Source organism: Diadema setosum, chromosome 16 (genome assembly GCF_964275005.1).
Source record: "Diadema setosum chromosome 16, eeDiaSeto1, whole genome shotgun sequence".
NCBI classification, from domain to species: domain Eukaryota; kingdom Metazoa; phylum Echinodermata; class Echinoidea; order Diadematoida; family Diadematidae; genus Diadema; species Diadema setosum.
Window position 1 is genome coordinate 19,912,382 of NC_092700.1, and position 22,931 is coordinate 19,935,312.

General features: G+C 37.4%; 1 protein-coding gene across 1 annotated transcript in view; it reads left to right on the forward strand.

Moving 5' to 3' along the window:
* Positions 1-19,484, forward strand: part of LOC140239671 (uncharacterized) — a 29,728-nt gene extending 10,244 nt beyond the window's left edge. The window contains exons 4-5 of the mRNA XM_072319501.1: positions 17,765-17,827; positions 19,237-19,484. Coding sequence (XP_072175602.1) covers positions 17,765-17,827; positions 19,237-19,484 — 311 coding nt within the window. The remainder of the gene's footprint in view (positions 1-17,764; positions 17,828-19,236) is intronic.
* The last annotated feature ends 3,447 nt before the right edge of the window (positions 19,485-22,931 follow it).

Below are 22,931 nucleotides of genomic sequence, written 5' to 3' on the forward strand. Positions count from 1 at the left end.
TTTATATTGAAGTTCTTCTTTCTAAGATATTTTGATACTCATTATTCTAGCATTCTGCAAATGCCTCTCTATTTTCGTGTGTACAGAGTTAAGGAATGTTTCCGGTCTGATGAAATCAATCTCCAAATATAAGATGGAAAATAAAAGTCGGAGGTGCCAATCTTGAGAGAACAAGGAGATTATGAGAGCATCATTATTCTCTATAACGTGTGTCATAATCATGGCATGATGCACAGAACAAAGTGAATCGGTGAGAATTGGATGCGAGAGTTTAACTTTGGAACTGTTTGAATCCACGAGCGCAGCGAGTGGGTTTTAGACTGTAGCCAAAGTTAAACGAGAGCATCTAATTTTCGCCGAGCCATGAAATAGGCCTGTGCATCATTCGTTTTATAAAATGGGCCTGTAAATTCATGAAATTCAACTTTTTTTTTCTTTTCCATCATGTTTCTTGTAAACCTACAACGCCAAACATAGCTCGAGTCAAATTTTAGCGGACGCCAGGCTCCGTGTGGATCAGCAAAAGTCAGTGCACAATGATTGACCAATCAGTTTGCACAGGTTCTAAAGCTCATTTTATAACTGTCGTTGTCTGTATAGGAGCTAGAGTATGACTTATTGTCCCCGCCGAACGAGTTCGAGCAGGGGACTATGAAACGGGCTCCGTACGTGTGTGTGTCCGTCCGTGCGTCCGTCCGTGCGTCCGTCCGTGCGTCCGTCCGTGCGTCCGTCCGTGTGTGCGTCCGTGTGTGATCAAAATGTTCAAAATGCTACTCCTTCGCCATTTCTAACCCGATTTTGATTCTGTTTGCTTTATATGATAGCACTACATGGGAGCTTTGAAACTTCTACACAGAATTTCAATTGTGACCTTTGACCTTGACCTTTGACCTATATTGTACATTTTGCTTCAAAATGCTACTGCTTTAAGTGATGGCACTAGGTGAGGGCTTCAAAACTTCTACACAGAACTTTGACCTTTGACTTCTTTGACCTTTGACCTTGATTTTTGACCTATATTGTACATTGCCTACAAAATGCTACTCCTTCGCCATTTCTAACCCGATTTTGATTCCGTTTGCTTTATATGATGGCACTAGGTGAGGGCTTCAAAACTTCTACACAGAATTTTGACCTTTGACTTCTTTGACCTTTGACCTTGATTTTTGACCTATATTGTACATTTTGCTACAAAATGCTACTCCTTTGCCATTTGTAACCCGATTTCAATTCCGTTTGCTTTAAGTGATGGCACTAGGTGAGGGCTTCAAAACTTCTACACAGAATTTTGACCTTTGACTTCTTTGACCTTTGACCTTGATTTTTTTTAACCTATATTGTACATTGGCTACAAAATGCTACTCCTTCGCCATTTCTAACCCAATTTCGATTCCGTTTGCTTTATGTGATGGCACTAGGTGAGGGCTTCAAAACTTCTACATAGAATTTTGACCTTTGACTTCTTTGACCTTTGACCTTCATCTTTTTACCTATATTGTACATTTTGCTACTAAATGCTACTTCCGGCGGGGACATATATTACGCACCGCGTAATTTCTACTTTTCCTTGTTCCATTGGATTTTGTCACTCCCCCGCACTCTGTAAACAATGGGGTTTTTCCTTGTTTATAGCCATAATATACGCGGTATTCATTCCAATGAAGGGTGGTACTGGTTCCCCTCAATTAACTTTGTGAAAGATTAAAACGGTAATCAATAGTAGATTGCATATAGAGCAAGCTATACCATCGGCCAAAGTTCGCCTAACTTCGGGGATGTTCATGGTTCCCGACGTGTAGGGTACATAATGCTTCAGCATGACGGAAACATACTAAGTAATGTGCCCAACGCTACCACACACCGTAATAGAGCCGCAGACAATGAATTGCGTAGAATTTTTCCTTTGGGGGGGGGGGGGGGCGGTGGGGGCGGTGTTGACAAAAACAAATTTTGAGACGTTGCATCAAAGCTAATCTAATTTTCGAAAACAAATTTAATTGCGCAGGATTTTCTTTACTTTTTCACATGTTGATTGGGTGGACAAACTAAAGTTGGATACTTGATGTCAAGAACAATCTAATTTTGTGTTTAATACATGTAGTATACATTTTGAAGGACAAACATCATGCTTTCGTAGCACACGACTTCTTACCTGTTGTCCTTTTAGTCAGGTCTGCTGTGTATAATATCATTGAAGGTTTTTGGGTCTGTATTGTAATCTAAAGTTTCGAATCGCTCCATGATATTAGACAATGAGGCACCTACTGTCATCTGTCCGACCGACGCAACGTTGTCACAGTCAAACCTCGTCTACCCCGAAGCCACGGCGTTCACACATTAATATGCAGTTCCAAGAGCACCTGAGTGCTAAACTTGAAAGAAACAGACCCATGACCTGCTTTACAATGATCCACATCATTTCCTCTGTGACCACCTGACCAAACTGAATGGGGTTTTCTGCGAAACATAGCTAAGATGTTATACTTGAAGGCCTTGAAATAGCATTCAGACAGTTTGATCATATTGGAAGTTTTCAGTGCGAAAATCCGATTGTATTTATTTATTTTTTCTTTTGGGGGGGGGGGACATACTGTTTTAATTGTATATGTTGATATGGCATATGCCTTACCAGGAGCAGAACTTTCCCTCTTGGTACAGTATTATTACTTTATAGTGCAGTCATCATAGTAACATCCTCATCATCATCTTAAATTTTACAAATTTCTGACAACTTTCTCACTTCTTGTAACATTGCCACACCACTCTACGTTTGGGTTGCTGTAATAAATTGAGTTATCTAAACAAAACAAAACAAAACAAGACAAAGTATGTGTTGAGTCACTATGAAGGATAAGAAAAGGGAAATTTACGAGGAATTTGACTTTTAATTTCCATGTTTTCATAATGTCCGTCATAAATGTTATCATAATTATGCAAACTAGTTGGGGTGACAATATTAGCCTCAAATCAATCCAACTGACTTCAAGACAATCCTCTACACTTCCTGTCGAGCAAATCACTTGTCAATGAATGAATTATTCATGCAGTAATAATGGAATATACATAGAAGAAGTGGGAAGATTGTGGGGAAAAGCGTAGTCGTTATGATAAAGCATTTTGTACAAACTGGCAGGAGTGTTATTAGCCAATGATATCATTATCACCTCGACTAATTGGCCTATAGACAGTGCATCCCGTTGTAACATAAACACGGTTATAACGAAATTCTCGTAACAACGAAATAAAGATACCGGTCCCAAAATTATAATCTGTATATTTTTTATGTACTTAACTGTTAGGTTAGAACGAAATTTCGTTCCCGATGACTTTTTTTACACAAAATTATGCAATGGGATTGCACTGCCGTAAAGATTTTGTCCGCTGCAACCATTTCATGAAACCATTTAAAAAGTTTACAATTTTATGACTTAATGTCTGCATTTTGTTGAACTTTGATGAAACTATCACTGTTCTTCTTGTATTTCTTTGAGTGGTTTTCCATTTCCACTGTGTCATTATAATCATTGCCTTTAGCTTCGACTGTCGGTATGACCACGATTGTGACGTCGCTATCCTCTTCTTCAACATTAAGCACCCCGGCTGGGCAAACATTTACAGCTAGAGCGTCAGTTGTAACGAAAGTAGATGCAATGTCTTCAACGGTTGCACTCGCAGTATCTGCTGCAGCCACATCCACGCGGTCAGGTACATTCCTGATGAGTAACAATTCTGACGATGCGAAACAACTTTTTCTGCGATGATACATCCCTCCCAATCACTATGCTGATCTTCCCAATTAATATTCCTATACTCTTTTGTCTTTCGATAGCTGACATGTCATGCGCATATGAGTCTTAAATAACTGAACCTTTATCTAGTGACGCTAACTGCGACCCCCAATAATTTCCCAACTTGTGTTCTTATTCCCAGTTTGCTTATTTGTTTATTGTCTATTTTTATTTTCCATAATGATTAATGATTTGCTGGATAGCAGGTCTTTCACGTAATCCAGTTTGAAGAAGTTGGGGCGAACCACTCCACTGAGTTATGCACCCTGCTCTTTGCGACGATTGAATGAATAAAGCTGGATCTTTTACTTGCGTGGGTTGTGACTCCCCCACACACGGAACTCCGATTTCTTTCCCGATATCCGATGAGTTGATAGAATAGCCTCGCGAAAGTATTCATAAAAATCTAAAAATTGGTTTAATGTGAGTAATAGTCTCATGAGATAGATAAGGAGTGACTTAAAGTCAAACGATTATTTTTCGTAACCATGCTTATTTTTCAGATTATCAGATCGGTTTCTACTAATATCAGCGAATGGGACTACTCAGTATACATGTTGGTTCCTACATGTATGTTGGGGAGATTGTTTGAATAGGCATAGTTTTGAATACGTAAAGAAGAAAGACTCACAATAATATGACAGTACAAGTAATAGGGACGAACATTTAGGGATCAGTCGCAACTTAAAGGACAAGTTCACCTTCATAGACATGTGGGTTGAGTGACTGCAGCAATATTAGTAGAACACAACAACAGTGAGAGTTTGAGCAAAATCGGACAATCCGTTAAAAACTTATGAATTTTTGAAGTTTCTGCTCAGTCACGGCTGGATGAAAAGACTACTATAGCTTGTGATGTCACATGAGTACAACAATATAAAGAAAGAATGAAGAAAATTCAACATATTTTCATTTTTCTCCCATAACAAAAGAACACTCGATTTCTCTCTTTCAGAAGGCAGGGGGAATAATTATTACCCTTAACATACGTCAGTAGCAAGTCGAAGAACTGTGCACTTTATTCAAAAAGTAAAGTTTTGTGAAATTCTCTTTTTATTTTCCTTATATAGTTGTACGCATGTGACATCATATACTGTAGTAGTCTTCTCTTCCAGCAGTGACTGCGCAGATACTTCAAATATTCGTAACTTTTGAACGGATTGTCCAAGTTTCCTCAAACTTTCACTGATGTGTTCTACTAATATTGCTGCATTCTCTCAATCATTATGTCTATGAAGGTGGACTTGTCCTTTAAAGATTGCAGTAAAAGAGAATATTTCAAGGCAACCTAAAAAACAACAAACAAACACATTTCTTCATTCACCCTTGTCATTAATCACACCGGGGATTGCTGATGTTGCGCGCACGCCTGTGACGTAGGGGGGGGGGGGATCCCGAGTTAAGTCTCCGTTATTGACGAATGAACTTCTGACGTCCGCTCTCCTGAGGTCAACGTTGTCTCAGCAAAATGTCAACGTGTTGCTAAGCATATTATTTGTCCATCAGTCACAATACTCGTCTGTTGTTATCGACGAAATTGTTGGCACCACGACAAAAGATGATGGTTTGCAAAGAACTCAAAGTTGAGTTCAGATACTTTCGACAAGATAAAAAGCGCGCTTACAAGCGCGTATTTTTGTCACTTATTTTTTGTGAACAACTTCGTTTCGCATACGTACGTACACGGTGACTGCGACTGTGAGGCTACCATGGTTGCCATTTCTGTGCTAAATTCAAGAATCTGTGAGTACCAAATCTGTTGACGTTCGAGGTGTTGTATAAAACAAATAGTGTAATATGGTCTTTACTCGTGCAATGGAAACAGATTTTGCACTCTGTGAAAGATGAGGCGCACTATTCAACTTGAATAGAGCCACTCTATCTTTCGCCTCGTGACCATTCACTACTTGTATACCGGTAATATCTGTCAGTATCATCAAGACGTAATTGTCCTATGTCGTAAAGACATAGAGTCTCCTTGTGATATGTTAACAGTGCATAGTAATAGTCGCATTTGTAGACCTAACTTTCTAATCACTGTTCTAGTGCTATACGCAGACACTAACTTAGCCAGTAGTTGTCTACTTTAACCGCATCCCACTTGCGAACTAACCTCACTTCCCTACCTTCTTTAGCTAATGTAGTCGGAATCTTTTGATTTGATATTTGCAGATGATTTTGATAAAACGGGAGTGGGGGTTCGAGGAAACACACAGGTCAATGTCCTTCTTCCGTAAAGAAAAAGAGAGATAGAATGGAAATTTGAATAATTAAATATAATTGAATAATTTGAATAAAAATTTGAAAAAATTAATAATCTGCTCCCTATATAGGAGGTTTCGTCACATTTGTACTTTTCCTACCTTAACCCATATTGAGACAGTGATTATGCACATGCTATTGCAACCATATCTGTACGAGATATAAAGTACGCTGCTAGCTTCTCTAGCCAGACACTTGTATATAATATAATATATTATAATTATTGTGGGTATGGAAAGATTAAGATATGCAATGCCTTAACGGCCTTGTGTTATGAATGTATAATCACATTGCATAATGAAGTTCTTGTCGAAAACGGGTTTATTGCACTGTGACGTATATGATAATATACTACGTCAAAGAATCACAGGCTATGTCGTTTGTCGTTGTTTGTGCAGGATTTTATGATTATCACTCTGTACATACAATGTTGCTGCTGAAAATAGAACATTGTAAATATACTGTATTCCGTCAAAATTCATTAAAGCAGACAACTTATCAATTAGATATAGTAAAGATTGGACCCCCCCCCCCCCCATTTTCTGTATGCCTATCTATACTTTCCCCGGAATCATGTAAATATACCTTTCTCTCGAATGGAATTCATTTCAGCTCCCACCCCGGCGGCGTCCACGACGTCGGATCCCACCACTCCGGCTCCAGCACCTGGTCAATCTGGCAGTGGTAGTGATTCCTCCTCTTCCTCCTCATCTTCCTCATCGGAAGAGTCCGACGAAGACTGACGACATATACAGCTATGACTATGACGTCATCATAACGATCTGGCAAGAATGTTGCCTAGCGATTTTATAACCCGTTCATCATGAGACCTGAGAAGGGTTGTTAGGAATTATAGAAAGGGCATTCACCTTTAATAGTTTGGTTTTTTTATGTCGTTGTTGCTGCAAAACTTCCGTGTATGTTAGGAAAATGAGTTGAGGTCATTCATTAACCAATGTCTTTCATTTTGTTGTGTGCATTTATATCGACCTACTCCAAAAATGTAAAGAGAATATCTATCAACATAATTATATCAGGGACGACTTAAATTAAGCTTATTTATATATAGAGAGAAGAAATATGGTATGGTAGATGAAAGACTAAAGGCATATCTTTATGTGGCATCTATAGGGGGAAACTAAAATTTCGTTTCATTCCATAGAGTAAATTTATGTTACATTATCATGATTACAGTACATAGAAGAACAAAGATGTTTTACATTTTTACTATTGTAAAGGTATTGTAGTTGGTCATTTCCTGAGTTCATTTCATTGAGTTGGCAGTTGTGGTTCTTTTATTTTGACAATCACATGTGTACTTTGATGTTCAGTGTACCTCATTGATTGGTTGAATACGTGTGTATAGAATATACTTCTGTATTAAGGCTTCTGTGTCGTTAAATGAAACGAGTCAAAATATTAATGTCGTAGACAAGGATGGAAAGAGAACTTGGATGGCCTTTTAAGTGTAAAAAAAAAAAAAAAAAATAGCTAAAAAAAAAAGTGGTGATAACCCCTCCCCCCATCATGAACATTAAAAATGGACCAGCAGTGGAAGAAAAGAAGAAAGAACTATCAAGACAGTCGTTCGTTCTCTATTGAATTTTAGAAATAACATAAGTTCAATTCATAAATTCTCATGAAAAAGAAAAGCCACATTCCGTTGATCGATCCTAGAAATTTTGCACCTTACTCTCTGCCCTGAGTCAGTCGATTATTACATGTACAATTGCATATCATTAGTAGTAGTTTTCCTGGCTTTCACATAGGCCCTTAATGAGGACCATGATTCGGACTTGCCGTTATATGGAAAATACTTTATAAATGCATCTTTCTTGTAACAAATTTTTTGTGTCTTCTCAAATCACACGGGAATTAATCATGTGATGGAATACTGCCGAGGAAATGAGAGGAGTTTCTGTAAGAAAAGGATTCCACTTCCACTTCCAAACTTATATGTTGACCTCTTTTGATCTAACCTTTTGGTCTAACCAAATTACTCAATGCTTCATGAAAATATGCATCATATATTTGAAAAGCTTTCTTCCAAAAGGCGTTAAATCCATCATTTTTCAATGGATTTATGGCCTTTTGGAAGCAAGCTCTTCATTTTTAAATATTTTTCTTGATTTTTATCTGTACCCTTTTGTATATCGTCATTACTCCTGTTACTAGATAATATTCCAGACATAATTCTCCTGTAACTCTTGGGCTGAACAACTAACACTTAGGTGCCTTACCATTTACTGCTTCGTCAAAATATTGTCAAAAACATTTCAAAAAAAAAAAGCAAAACGAGGATGTGATGCTGCTGTAAACGCAGGTACATGTATATTAAGCAGTGAATGATACTTAAGGCGCAAAACTGTGTCTATTGTTACAGGAGGATGATATCACAGCGGAAAAAATGAATAAAGATGATCTAGGGATCTTTTAGAGGTGGGGCTTAAGGGGTGCAGAAAAAAATCGACAGAAATATTTTCAAATATATGATGCTTATTTTCATGAAGTATTTAGTGATTTAATTATGTACAGACCACTAGGCATCAATAGAGGTCAACATACATTTGGACTGCACTCACCCTTTAATTATTTCAAGTCAATATAGACTAGCGTATTGTACTGGAGAAATAACGTTACATAAATAACACGATTGAATCTTTGTTATTTCAAATAAAGCATGTCCCCGTAGGACCACCAACAAACGATACAACGGAACTCCAGGGGTGATTTAGAATACTTTCGGGTTCAAACACACACACACACACACACACACACACACCTCGAGAACAAATATTTTTAGTAGACAGGTGCGCCAGGGCAAGGATAGAATCACAGAGTAGGACTCATTCAATATCAAGGAAAAATAAAGGAGAGGTTAGTTCTTTTTTTTTTTTCTTAACCTATCACAACCGTTGGGTATTGTGCTGGAGACTTCATCGTTTTATTGCCATTAAAGGAGACCTTTGAATGATTCTAAGGCTTTTACATTTGAAAAATTATGAAAATTGTCTACATAATATAGGCCTAACTGGGCACAAAGTTTCAGAATTTATAGTAATTGGGACGAGGAGAAAGTTAGTTTTCAAAATTTATAACACATCACAAGGAACAATTTGGATGATGACATGGTAGCTTCATGGACTCGATGAAATTCAATAGATATGCACACTGTCTGAAAGAAACAGATGATGAATCTCCTAAAGTTGGTTGCCAGTTTGGGGTTCAGTTATAGATTTAGTGATTATTAAAGCGGTTGCTTGCTTTAATTTCTTTTTCCCGTCCGCAGGTCTGGAACACGAAGAATAAAAATTAAAATTATGATAAGAAGATAAGGCCCCAAACACAGAAAATTAATGAAGCCTCTTGGAATTGAGTTGTTAGAAAGTAGTGGGGGCGCTGTGGCATAGTGGATAAGACTCCCGACTCCCGATAGGAGGACCCGAGTTCGAATCCCGCCCAGTGCTTACGTCCTTGGACAAGATGATTTTACCCACTGTGTCCCTCTCGACCCAGGTGTATAAATGGGTACCTGGCAACGCTAGGGTAATAATAATAATAGCAGGGCGCTCTGGTAGAGCAGTGGCAACACTGAAGAGGCTACCCTGGGTAAATAAGACCTTATTATTATTATTATTATTATTATGCCAAGGGTTTCTCTCTTTTTCTTCTTTGTTTGCATCCCTGTTTGTTTGGGTTTTTGTGGTTAGATCGCTTGTTTTCAAGTTTTTAATACGATTTTTGTTTTGTTTCGTGTTTTGTGTGCGTGTGGGTTTTTTCCTAAGAAAGCAATTGTATCGTTGTTATTGTATTCGTATTGAATACATTTCGCGTGTGTGAGTTGCCTGTTCAGCAATTTGAATGAATAAAAAACATATACATTTATTTGTAACGAAATGTATCGTCGGTGTTACCACGAACCGACGCTATTTCGTTTTTGAGCGAAAATGCAATTCTGAGAAAATCGCGTTTAAAGATCTCACAAGTTTTAGACAACGTTTTCAATGACTTTTCCTGTCTTGTGTGTGAAAATTTTGACAGGGTGATGAGAGTGGAAGTTGTTCTTCCTATCCATAGTGTAATTTTAGTGTGAATTCAAAAGAATTACGATATTTCTGTCTTCAAACTCACTGCGTCGGTTCGTAAATCCATCGTTTCTTGCGCGCACCATAGGTTATGTACTTAAGCGCGGGTCTCACGAACCGACGTAAGTTGTATTACGCCGGTTCGTGAGACCCGCGCTGTAGGGCCTGCACAATAGGTAACGTGCAATACGCGTGTATTTACGAACCGTCGCTATTTCATTTTCGTATGTGTTTACATACAAATACTATTAGGGCTATACCTGCTTATCAACAATAACCTTATTAATTGAAATTAATTGTCATGTAATGATTATTGTGATGATTATAATACATTAGGTGATAATTAAGATGATAATATAAGCCAGTTTCTCTTAATTGTTCTAAAAAGCGTGTTGTCCTTGTTTTCATCTTCATTTAGCATTGTTATTAGAGCTGTCGTTGATCGCTCCAAAGATTTCTTTGCCCTCCCCCCTCCTTTTTTGTGTGGATATATTATTCAACACTTTTGCATGTGGACATTTATCATTTGGTAATTAATATGTACTCGGTATACTGTGTTTCATATTTTTTTTTACTTTTTACTGTTTTATTTTTTTTACTTTTTTAACTTACTTTCTTTATTTTTCACATAATTTTTAATTCAAATTCAGTTCACTTCTTTCATAATAATTATGAATGTTTGTTCTAAGATGAAGGATACCGCTAAATATAGGGAAAAAGATGTGCCAGTCAGTAATGATTACTTGCATTTACTCATCTTTCATACTCATGCACTCTGTTATTTCTTTCTCTGAAATAATCTATTAATTTCTTTATTTCTTATTATTCCACATTATTTGTGACTTTTACTTTGTCACAATTTTTATCGGTGTCATTGTCATTTGGCTTGCATGCGAATTCACTCATAATTCCTCATTTTCCATCTTTCTCTTTCCTGCTCAACAGATTCTTTGATAGCTGCACTTGATCATATAAAAACATAAAACTCATCCTGCATGCACTCTTCGAAACTGATAAACTCCTAAAAATACATAAATATCAAAATTATCAGAATTTCAAGCTTCATTTTAAATATATAACAATGGTCATGTTTTATTATGCCTTTTGCAGCAATATATTGAAGAGGTACATTATGTAATCGAAGAAACATAGGTTCTCAATAAAGTATCAAATTTGAATTATTCAGAGATGAGTAATGACAATGGGAAGGATAACAATTGTGGAAGAGCTCCATAAATCAATAAATATCTAATGGCAAATGGAGATGGAATCAATATTAAAGAATATGCGTAATTCAAGTTCATTATTACATCAGTTCTTGTGTGTTCACAAAAAGAGAAACACAGTTCGAACACGCGCACCAAATCTTACAATTTACATTTACATCTAGAGAGTGCGGACGGAACATATACAAAAGAAAGAATAACATTCTCAAATTAATATATCAAGCATAATTATGTATATGAACATAAAAAGATGTTGCTGCATATGCATGAAGCTTGTGAGTGCTGCAACACACATTATGCTCAGATGGAAACTTGATGTATATCATACAAAAGAGAAGAGGTACTGCATGTACATGTAGTTACACTATTCACAGGACAGTAGAGAAAAAGCAAGAGAGAGAGAAGGAAATGGGTGTCTAAAATAGGTCAATGTAAGGAGTGCCAAGCCAATTAACTCTCTAATAGTTATACATATATGAAAAGGAAACAAATTAATCACAACATAAATGATCGTGCTCATATTAACCAATAATTAGCATCTAAAAATGTGTGTAGAAAGCCCATAATATCAGCCTTTCGCCCCGTAGGCTTGTTACATATGAGAAAAGAGAAATTTTGGCCGACCCCCCCCCCCCTTCCGAATCCTTAATCCACCAGTACTATAAACACATGTGCTAGCAAATTCACAAGAGGGGTGGGGAAATTCGGCCAAAATTGTGTGTGGTTAAGATAATTAAAAAGAAAGGTCATCGGCAAAACTACGGGGTGAATGCAGACGAATTTTCATGTGATGACTAAAAAAAAAATGCAGCCAAAGGGGGGGGGGGGGGGGGAAAGGACGGTGGAGAGGGGCCAAGGCTAATTTGACTCCCCTCCCCCCCCCCCCCCCAAAAAAAAAAAAAAAAAAACACGCCACTGTTTTACAGCACCTTTAAAGGACTCTTAATTTTCTTTTGTAAAAAAAAAAAAAAAAAAGTAAAGAATTCCATATTGTAGGCGAAATGTAGACCGATACAGTGTATGAAGTGTACATCCCAAGCTATTAAAGAAAAAAAAAACAGATTATGAATATTATTTAAAGTAAGAATTTCAGTGCGTTTAATCATCTTTAGTCGAGTTGCAAATGACATGTGCATATTTAATAAGAGCAGTTAACTTCGAAGCGCCCCCAAGCCCTTCTATATTTAATCATTCATGTCTAAAGGTAGTGCTAGGGCATCCCGGTGGTCTAGTGGTTATGGCGCTGGTCTAGTAATCCGGAGGTCGTGGGTTCGAATCCCGCTTGGGCTGCCTGTGATTTTTTTTTTTTTTTTCACAGCAGCCCACAAACTGCACACTGCATTGCATGTGTTACTACGGATGGAGACAAATGAATAATCTATTATTTTAATATACAATGTTTGACATCCTTTTTGTAATCACTTTCTTTAATTGTACATTTAGAGACATAATGAATTATTATTAAAAGAAATCATATTTCTGTATTTTGTTGTGAGTTTGCATGGGAGCATACACGTATCATAATTACAATTTTAGTTAAATAAAGAACATCTCATAACAGAACTGTCTAGTGATGGTTGAATGATTATGTCAATTTGTTATAAGTCCTATCAGTTATATGGAGTGCATTTCCCATGTTTATAAGAATCATACGTAACACATTCAAAGTGGGTTGAAGACAACAAAATAATAAATAAAAGAATAAAGGAGAATAGAATGAATTACAGTTTGAGGTGAGTTTGGCATGTCATTAACTGGATTAATATTATCATCTAGCAGAGATGCATATTTGATTATTTGTTGCATTAATTTCATAAAAATACATACATGTATAACATGTCTCAATCAACATTCAGAATGTTTGCAAACTGTAGATGAACATGTATCATGAACATGGTTGAAGATGAAGCTGGAACTTTTTATTAATGGGTCTAAGCTACCATTTGTGACTCTCATAAATCTGTTTTCTGTGAAAATTCGTACAGCGAGCGAAAAGTTTCTGATATACACATTTTGACAGTGTGACACATTTGGTTATGCCCCCGACAATTTAGATTGACTCTCGCAATTATCACCGTTTACGAAAAATAAATCAGTGAAGGGCATGTTAATCCTCAGTCGATAACTATTACAACTATGCAATGATTATTCAACCATCTAACTTCATCTGATTACAGCATCATCTGAATATTGCCAATGTGCACTTAGAAATTATCAAGATGTATCACAAGGTTATGATTACCACACAAAACCTTCAAGATTTATTATCATGAAATACATACCAATGAACACTTAAAGAAAATCTAACATTCCATATCCACATGAAGCTTGCCTTGATATAAATGTCTCTCAGTAGTGTTATTAAAGTGTAGCAAAATTGTAATTACGACATCACAGAATGGAATGCATGTTTTCACCTTCAATCTTAGAATCTTCTTTCATGTTTCCACTTTACAATCACATTTTAATGTAGATATACCGTCCTTATGTTGTCGCCCTTCATCCAAGTTCTCCCTTCTATCCTATCTGTAGATTGTCTTCTTTCCTAAGCCATTGTATTCACATTCCTTGATGATAAGCACGATGCTGTACTTTTTTTCTTCTCTGAAACAGTCCAGCTCTTCGCTACTGCATGGCATCAGTCATGTGAAAGAAAAGACAGAAATTAAGAACTTTCGATTAAAATCAAACATCATGATACAAGATACAACTTTCATTTTGAGAAAAAGAAATCAGCCAACTAAGCTGTAGTTGAAATCATTTTGCTCTATTTATATTAAACATAAAACAAAATGGTATACAGGATCAAAGAATGTCAAAAAATACTGCTGTTCGTCTTTGATGCATATTCAAATTGTCTCGCCTTTTACATATTTTAATGATGCAAGATCTTATGTCTAGCACTTAGTAAGTCTCATGTAGAAATTAAATTATCATTCACATGAATGAATCTACATGTCCTTGTAAATAAGGCATTGCTTTGAAAAAGCTGAATATTACTAACTGCATTTGGGAAACAGTCTACGACAATCAAACTTCTTTATTATCAGAGACTTTAACATCTTGATTAGACCTAGACTCTAATTACCATTGTATTCACATCCGTTGATGATGTACACTGTACTTTTTCTTTTCTTTTCTGAGACAGTCCAGTTCTTCGCTACTACATGGCACCATTCATCTGAAAGAAAAAAGCCCCACCGCTGTGCTTAGGTACTCCACTCGAACTAACGTTAGACATACACTACACACAGTACGGTACTAGGGCTGAATTCACAAGTATACTTTAACACTGCACTGTACAGGAAAGCCACCTAACCTGTAGAGTACTCGTAGTGTTTAGGTAGTATCACTAGACCACATACTGTCATAGATGACATCTACACCAACGCTGCACACTGGCACTGGTCCGACGGTCCCTGACCAGGAAAAATCACTGTTGGACACTGACCAGTAACTTTTTCAGGAATGGACCAGTAAAGATTGGGGGAAAAAATGGGTGGACTCTACCTACTATTACCACTAGTCTAGATGTAGATCTAGAGCTAGACTACCGGTATGGCTCTGAACTGTGTTAATTTGACTTGGTCTTAGACTTCAGCTGATCTTAGTTTTAGTAACTGGTATTACAAGTCTTAACTTAGACTTAATAGTTAGACTGGAAAGTAAAAGTCTAACATGTCTAACTTTATTCTTTACTCTTCCTTTGAGTTTTACTGTTAGACTTTTTATTTATTTTTTTGTTTAGTACGCCTACTTTGTCAATCTCATGATTTCATTTTCAACTCAAAAGTCAAGGCTTTTAGTGTCTTCGAGACTTTGAAATCTTGCAATCTGCATGTCTTGCACACAGACGTTACGACTACAGTACTCAGTAGTCTCAGAAGTAACGACATAAGTTGAAAAGAAACAATAAATAATATGATTAGGGATCTAATTTGAAATTGGATGGCGTTTACAGACTAGGCTTCATAAGCATCACGCGATTGAATACATGGGACTACACACTACCGCAATTAATGGTTATGGTAGTCCAACTGAAACTGTTATTTTGAGCATGATTTTAATAGGATTATAGCTTACCATTCACTTCACTCGTGGACAGTGGGCTGGCTTAGGCCGTCATTCATCTTTCAGAAGGTTTGGTTCTCACTCTGAGATCTGGATTAGGGCCAAAACCTAATTCTAGGCCAGTAAGTTGAACAAAGCTCAAAGTAATGCAACTGCGACGGTTCGTAAAACCCGCATTGCTCTTCACCGTAGCAATTCGGGTTTCACGAACCGGCGTATCTTTCGTGCGTCGGTTCGTGAAACTCCTTTTTCTCAATTTCTCGATATTTCGAGTACCGTCGTTTTTTTCTTTCTTTGATAAAATTAAGAATAATTAATTTTGTGATCTAAAATTTTGGGATTTGGTAGAGTTTTGAAAGCACTTTCATTTGGTACCAATATCTCGATTTTGAAAATTTTGACCAAAATCGAAATAGCGTCAGTTCGTGAAAACGCCGACGGTATGTCAGAAAGGTATTCGTATAGTTATGTTTTGAGTATATTAGCAGTCCAGTCCAGTGTAGAGAATAAATATTAATTTTGGAAGAAAATTGGTTATTCACGTAGTTTTATTGCTCAGCCTTTGGTGTGAAACGACCCTGCTTTAATAGCCGCTGTAATGCAATTGTGAAGATTGATCGATTGTCTAGTGTTTGAAAAGTATGAATAGAAACGTCCACACCAAAATACGATATTCATACAAAATCACCTATTGAGTTTATCACTGACAAAGTTTGTTCACCTCATAACGAGCGGAAGTTCCACGGTGTGGCACACGCATTGTGAGACTGCACGGTGGGTCAAAGTTCACATTTCCCCCACCTCGTTCGAAGTATTGTCAACTTTACCTACAAAAGTTTAAACACGAAATGTAAAAAACAAAAACAAAAAAAGAGACAGGACAAGATAAAGAAACATTTATACACAGTAATGAAAAGAATTGTTACCATGGTTACAGAGTGTCTTTAGACGAAAAGGACACCATCCATCACAGACTTAGATACCCCATACGTTCCTCTCATCAGCAAGACATTTCATTGATTAAGTGCATTTTGCAATCACTGCATGATCTTCCCTTGCTTCCATAGGCTGCGTTCACATAGAAGTATACTATTCGGGTATTCGGTGCTCGTTTTCGAGGGCACGCGAATATAGCTTGAATCATCATAGATAGGATTTCCTAACACCGGTTCACATAAGAGGGCACTATTCGAAAATACCGAATAGCTGCGAATAGTATAGCATAGTGGGAATCGCGCTTGTTCGATTTTCGAGCAGCGTATACCATCTTTCGTTTATGAAATGATGAAAATTTTGGTCTGGATTTGCCCTTTAGCAAAAATAAGCTTGTAGACTGACATTCTGGTGCAGTTTAGAAATTGTTATTGCTGGGATGATTGTGTAGGAGGAAGAAGTAGGGAGTTGATGGTGCGGGTAATGGTGTACTGGGTCGACTTGACGGCGCATTATAGCGAATAGCGAATAGCGAATACCGTATACTTCTATGTGAAAGCAGCCTAAGCCACTTTAACTTTCTCACTATACAATGGGAACATTTCTATGCAGAAATTGATACAGTAGCCGTGAAGGAAAGATTTGTTACGTAAATGAGAACGATGTGGGAGGGTTAAGAAAACGCAAATTCTGAATTGAATTATTTCATTCTCTCTCATGGTGACGTACAATATGCTGCATGAACACACATTATATCTATCATCATGATCACGATGTACGTTACTTATGTCATGCAATATACTCACAATTGTATTTGCTGCAGAGTTATAGTTTTTCTTGCTCTTTGCACCTGGGTAGAGAATAAAGTTCGCCGCCACAAGTTAATCTTTTGACTTTCAATTCAATTCAATAGTTTATTTATTTCCATCATCACAAAGAAAGAAAAGAAAAAGTTGACGTAATCCAAAGTGATACAATTTTTTTTCATTTCTCTTACACTCGTCCGATAAAGGATTTTTTTCAATACAATATAAAGTATATTATACACGAATGGTGTCGTAAAAAAGAAACAATGCACTTTGTCATGGCAACAAAAATAGTAAATAATCACAATGATGGAAAACAGTGTTCCACTAAAAAAAAATTGAAAAAAATAAACTATTGAACCACTCGAATTGAACTGTATGCGTATAGGCACAGTCAGACTTGCAAAAGATCGAGAAGTTTGGAGGGTGTGGGTGACATATACATGTACCTAGTTGGGATGGGAAGTTTGATGGGAAGTTTGCAGTCACGCTGGCAAAACTTCGAGATCTCAAACTTCTTGATCTTTTGCCCGTTTGACTGCGCCTTACTGTACCATCAACTTAATACTTGTTGTCTCCTTTTTTATGAATAGGCGAATGGCAGCCTACTGAAGAACTGGCGACATTTCAAACGACAGTTATCATGACTTCTTCCGGTGAGCTTCGTGTCTTTATTTCACATAAAGAGGGAGGAAACGAACAATCTTGTTAAAAGGCTTCGTGTTAGCTTTAGACTGGAAAATTATTCCTAGCACTATCTTTTAGAAGAGAAAAATATTTCACTTATCACCTGGCAAAGGAGTGAAAAAGAAAAATCGAACATTAGATCGTTACAACATATGTATTTACATTACAGGCCCTTTTCCAGCGCAGATCAGTTTTTATTGGCTACGTTCTTTCTTTAAAAAAAGAACGAATAAACAAAGAAAGGAATACAGTGTAATAGAAAAAATCGAACAGAACTGGTGTGTTGTTTCTGGAAATTTATTTTTCTACATTGTGTTCACAACGCGCTGTAGTTCTTTGTGCATCTGGGAAAAGGGAGCAAACTATATGTAATGTCAACCCAGGGACCGCGGAGCTTTTTTTTTTTTGGGGGGGGGGGGAAGCTGCGAGGCCGGAAAGGGGAAGTCTAGGTCAATTTCAATGGTTACCCCCCATTAGACGGGAAGAATCTAATTACGGAACCAATGAAAATTCATATTGGGGTACTTCATTTCTATCTTTTTTTTTTTGGGGGGGGGGGGGAGGGGAGAGGGGGACGAGGTAAAAACGCGGGGGCTGAACCCCCCCCCCCCCCACCCGCGCGTTTGATACGGAAGACGGGAGCACGGAAATACTATAGATGAATGAAATAGATTTAACAGAATGCAGAATACACATACAAGTACCGCTGACTGTTCTCTTGGTTGCTCTGACCATGCAGACAGACTGAGAGTGATCTATTGTTTCATTGGTCACATGTTTCCTTTTTTTTTTGGGGGGGGGGTGGGGGGGGGGGGTGGGGAGGACCATGTAAAATCCTCCGGATAAAGAAAATTTTTTTTCTCTCTCTCTCTCTCTTGTGAGTGACGTAATGAAGACAGTAGTAGGTTTCTTTCTAGTATCACACTGCGTGACGCTAATTTTAAATTATAGCAATGACAGTAATAATAAGAATGATGATAATGATGATAATAATAGTAACAATAATAATAATCGTAATTATTATCATCATCATTATTATTGCCATTATTGCCGTGAGTGTGTCCTCCATTCTTCGTCACGGGACGGACAAAACGGGTACCGCGGTATTCTGCGAATTTTTGAGAAAAAATTAGGGCTACGTATTTTTGTTTTCAATCCATGTTTCAAATCCCTAGGATTTTACTTTAACTGAATGAATGACACAAGACCACTACATTATTTTCCTCACTATGTACACAACAATATCATAAGCATCCTTTGTGAAATAATGTGGAATGAACAGAAATCACGAAAAATATCATTGTGTTTTGGAGTGGTACACTGATAAATTGGTAAATTTCTGCTCTTTGTACTTTTATCTTTTATTTATGTGGTGCAGTGAGAGACAACAACGACTCACGTCAAGGAGAAGACGGGGAGAGGGTAAACGACGATCCAAATCAAAATAGACGTGATAATTTGGCAGCCATGATTGTGCCTCCCGTAGTCGTGGTCGTCATCATTCTCGTGGTCGTGATTGTCGTCTGGCGGATAGTCCTGACGAGACGAAAATGCAAAAGGAGCGCAGTGACCGAGAGGCCTGATTGTCTTGAGTGTGACGCCATCAAGAAGGATCCAGAGCTGTGACTTTGGAAAACAAAACATTCTACGAGTTTGATGAGCAGGATCATCTCGTCGATACTGAAACTTTCGAAGCCAACAATATCCTTCATATTTCGACATTTGCTCCTGCCATAGTTGCTCCCATGAAATATCTGCACAGTAATCCAGAAATAAATTCTACCCATGATAGACATAACCCTGACACTAATACTAATCTTCACATCGAATTAAACCTAAATCCCTATCACGGCCTTAACCCTATGTAAGGCTAAGTCGTTGGAGAAAATAAGACCGGAGCAATTGTCGCAGGAGCAAATGTGGTGTCACCCTATCGTTAGAACTTTTTCTTACGAGTGCATCAACAGTGCACATCTTTTGTTGCACAATAAAGATGACTTGGTGCGCATGAATGGACCCTTAAACGTTTCTGTACATGCCAGGAACTTTCGACAGTGTATCAAGTACAACGTTATGTCGCTTTCAATGCCAATCGGAACTAAAAGGTCACTAGGGGTCGAGTTAAAGCCTCTATTCTCGGATACAATTCCTACGTGCCGGCATTTCAATCTTTTTTGTTTTTGTTTTCTGTGTAAGTTTAACTATCGTTTGTTTGGCCCGGCCATACAGAGTTCTCGTACTTATTACCATACTAAGTCGGCAGTGTGTATTCTTTTTACTGACTTTTTTTTTTCCAAAAGAAAAAACAAACAAACAAACACCGGCGTTTCCTTAAAGCTGTTAATCTGGGTAAAGATGTTTTAAGAAGACGACCAATGAAAATGATAGAATGATAGATGAAGTTAAAGAAAGGTTCAAAGGTTCAAATACATTCATTCATTCAGATCATATCAATCGCAAAGGATACGTTTATATGGAACACAATAGCTATACAGAGATCTGATGAGGACATGTCCCGAGAAGTTACACTAACAGGTAACTTGTGTTGGGATTCCCTTATACAACAGAACAGTGTGAATACGATAGAAACAAAAATTATGTACAAACACACACACACACACACGCAAAACAAGCAAGGAACTGACATTACAAACGAAAGAAAGAAAAACACGAGCGAACTAAAATAAAACTGAGTACTTGCGCTGGAAAGAATTGTAAGGGCGAATGCATTGAGTATAGAGATGAAAAGTTAACTACTTGCCTTATGTGTGTTATTCTGTCCTTGTTTTTAAAATTTTAGATTTTTTTTTTATCGCTGCATGGGAGTTAATGTATCCTACTTACGACCAGGTGTAGATTATGTCAGTGGTATTATGCATTATATTGCTCATCGTTGTTTTCAACATCGTAGTTGTTCATCTTTGTACTAGTCGTAACTATTATTTTCTTCGTCCTGTGTTTACCTATAATGAGGTGTTTGTTCAAATGTTTTAAAATGACAAATATATACATGTGACATGTGTATACATTGTATAATATGGATGTGTGAGTATGTGTGTGTGTGTGTGTTTGAGTGTGTGTGTGTGTGTGTGTGTGTGTGTGTGTGTGTGTGAGTATGTGTTTGTGCCCTCTAATTCTTTTTTCGCTGCGCTCATGTGTTTAGGAAGCAGTTCTGATCAAATATCAAACAACAAGCCGTACAGAGGTTTAAAAACAGTAATTGGCTCTAAGTGCATTTTTGGCATTTTGAAATGGGAAATCATAAGTCCTTGCATTAAGCGACAGAGATGTGTGGTAGGTTGAAAAAACGATTGTGACTCTTTCATATCTCATGGTATATTCTTAGTTTATTGCAGGTCATTCATACCGGCATGGTCAGCCAGTCGATAACTGTTATAAAAGAACAGTGGCCATCGCTTTCCTTATCAGTTTTAAACAGAGCGCTAAAACTTGTGTGATTGCTTATAGTATGTTTATCTCTGTCGATATATCTGTATATGTTACTGTATACAGTACAAGTGTAGTGTATTTTCGGGTGAGAGTGCCTTATACAATATTTCACGCAGTCTCCGGTAGCAGAGGCAAAACAGTACATTCGACTTCAAAAACGCAAGAAAATCATTGGAAGTCAGTACTCTATACGCCGAGGAATTACAAATACAAAAAATAAATGTATCTGTACTTCTGATCGGAGTGGATTGTTAAAATAATTGAATCGCATCTTCCACAGATATTTCTTATTGCATTTTTTTTTTCAGACAGATAGTGTGCCTTCGGTTTTGATTGTGCTTGCTGTAATATTTTCGTAAGAACGTAAAAAATGATCATATGCATTTGCTGTCTGTTATAAAGAAGAATAAATAACGTGAACTCAGTTCTTGGTCAATGTTTTATTGTATTGTATTGTATTGTATTGTATTGTATTGTATTGTATTGTATTGTATTGTATTGTATTTATAATCATTGTGTTATCGTATTATTGTTGCTGTTTTAAATTCCTGATCAAACGACTAAAATTTTCCCCAAAAGCACACATACACGATGAACTGATCCTCACTACGAAGATAATGGAAAGTTCTGATGTACTTCAGCTATCTTATAGGGTCATGCGAAGGATTTTTAAGATGTATTTCGGATTTGTTATTCCAACACAAAGTGATATGATCATTTCCAGATTGAGGGTTAAACTCTGACATCATTATTACCGCTATATGGATCTTATAGAATGCCTTGGTGCTAATTAATCCTCATCATTATTGTGCGGCCTCGAAATTATATCCTGGGGGTGGCGGACACACGTGCCCGTTGTCACTGTTTTTCTTCTTTTTTTTTCACTTTTCCCTGTAAACTAAATCAGGTTGGATAGCGTGCGTGGGAGCGAGTGGAACAGCGTTATCTGTCTTCTTCCATTTGCCGCCATCAGTGACGGGTATATGTAAACCTTGCTTTGATTGAAGTGGATAATGACGACCAACAGAGCGTGTTTATTGTGCTCGCAGAGGGGTAAATGTGTATCGAATAATTAATACCACTTATAGTTTCTGCTCGTTGCCCTTAAGTAGCAATACGTTAAATCGAATGGTTTCAAAATGGAAATCAGTGTAGTGGGTACTTCCATGTCTGGTGGCTGGTGCTCCAGATAGAAGTCGTAATAGCCAAGGCGGGCACTTAATTTATTGTAGCTCTACAAAAATTAGCAATGCACTATTCTAACAAAACTCCTCGTGACAGGGAAAATGACCGTTAAAACGCTGCCGTGTGAAAAGAGACTGAGTGATTTCAACACCATGGCAACCGCATCCGCCATGATCATTTTCAGAAGTTTGTGCTCTGCAACTGATTGAAGGGTTAGGTTGGTCACTCTCTTGACTGCTGTCTTAATTTAACGAACACTTTGGTTACTGTTTCCTGCATCATTTGGGTAATGAGAGTTGTCCTCGTCAAGCCTTGTGCTATGTTTGGTCATTTGCACTTGAGACTCAGAGAGAAATAAGTTTTGCTGTGAAGTTCTGATAATATCCTGTTTGTCTGGCAAGTTGTGAATTCTGAATCATTGTTCCTTTCGCGTAACCT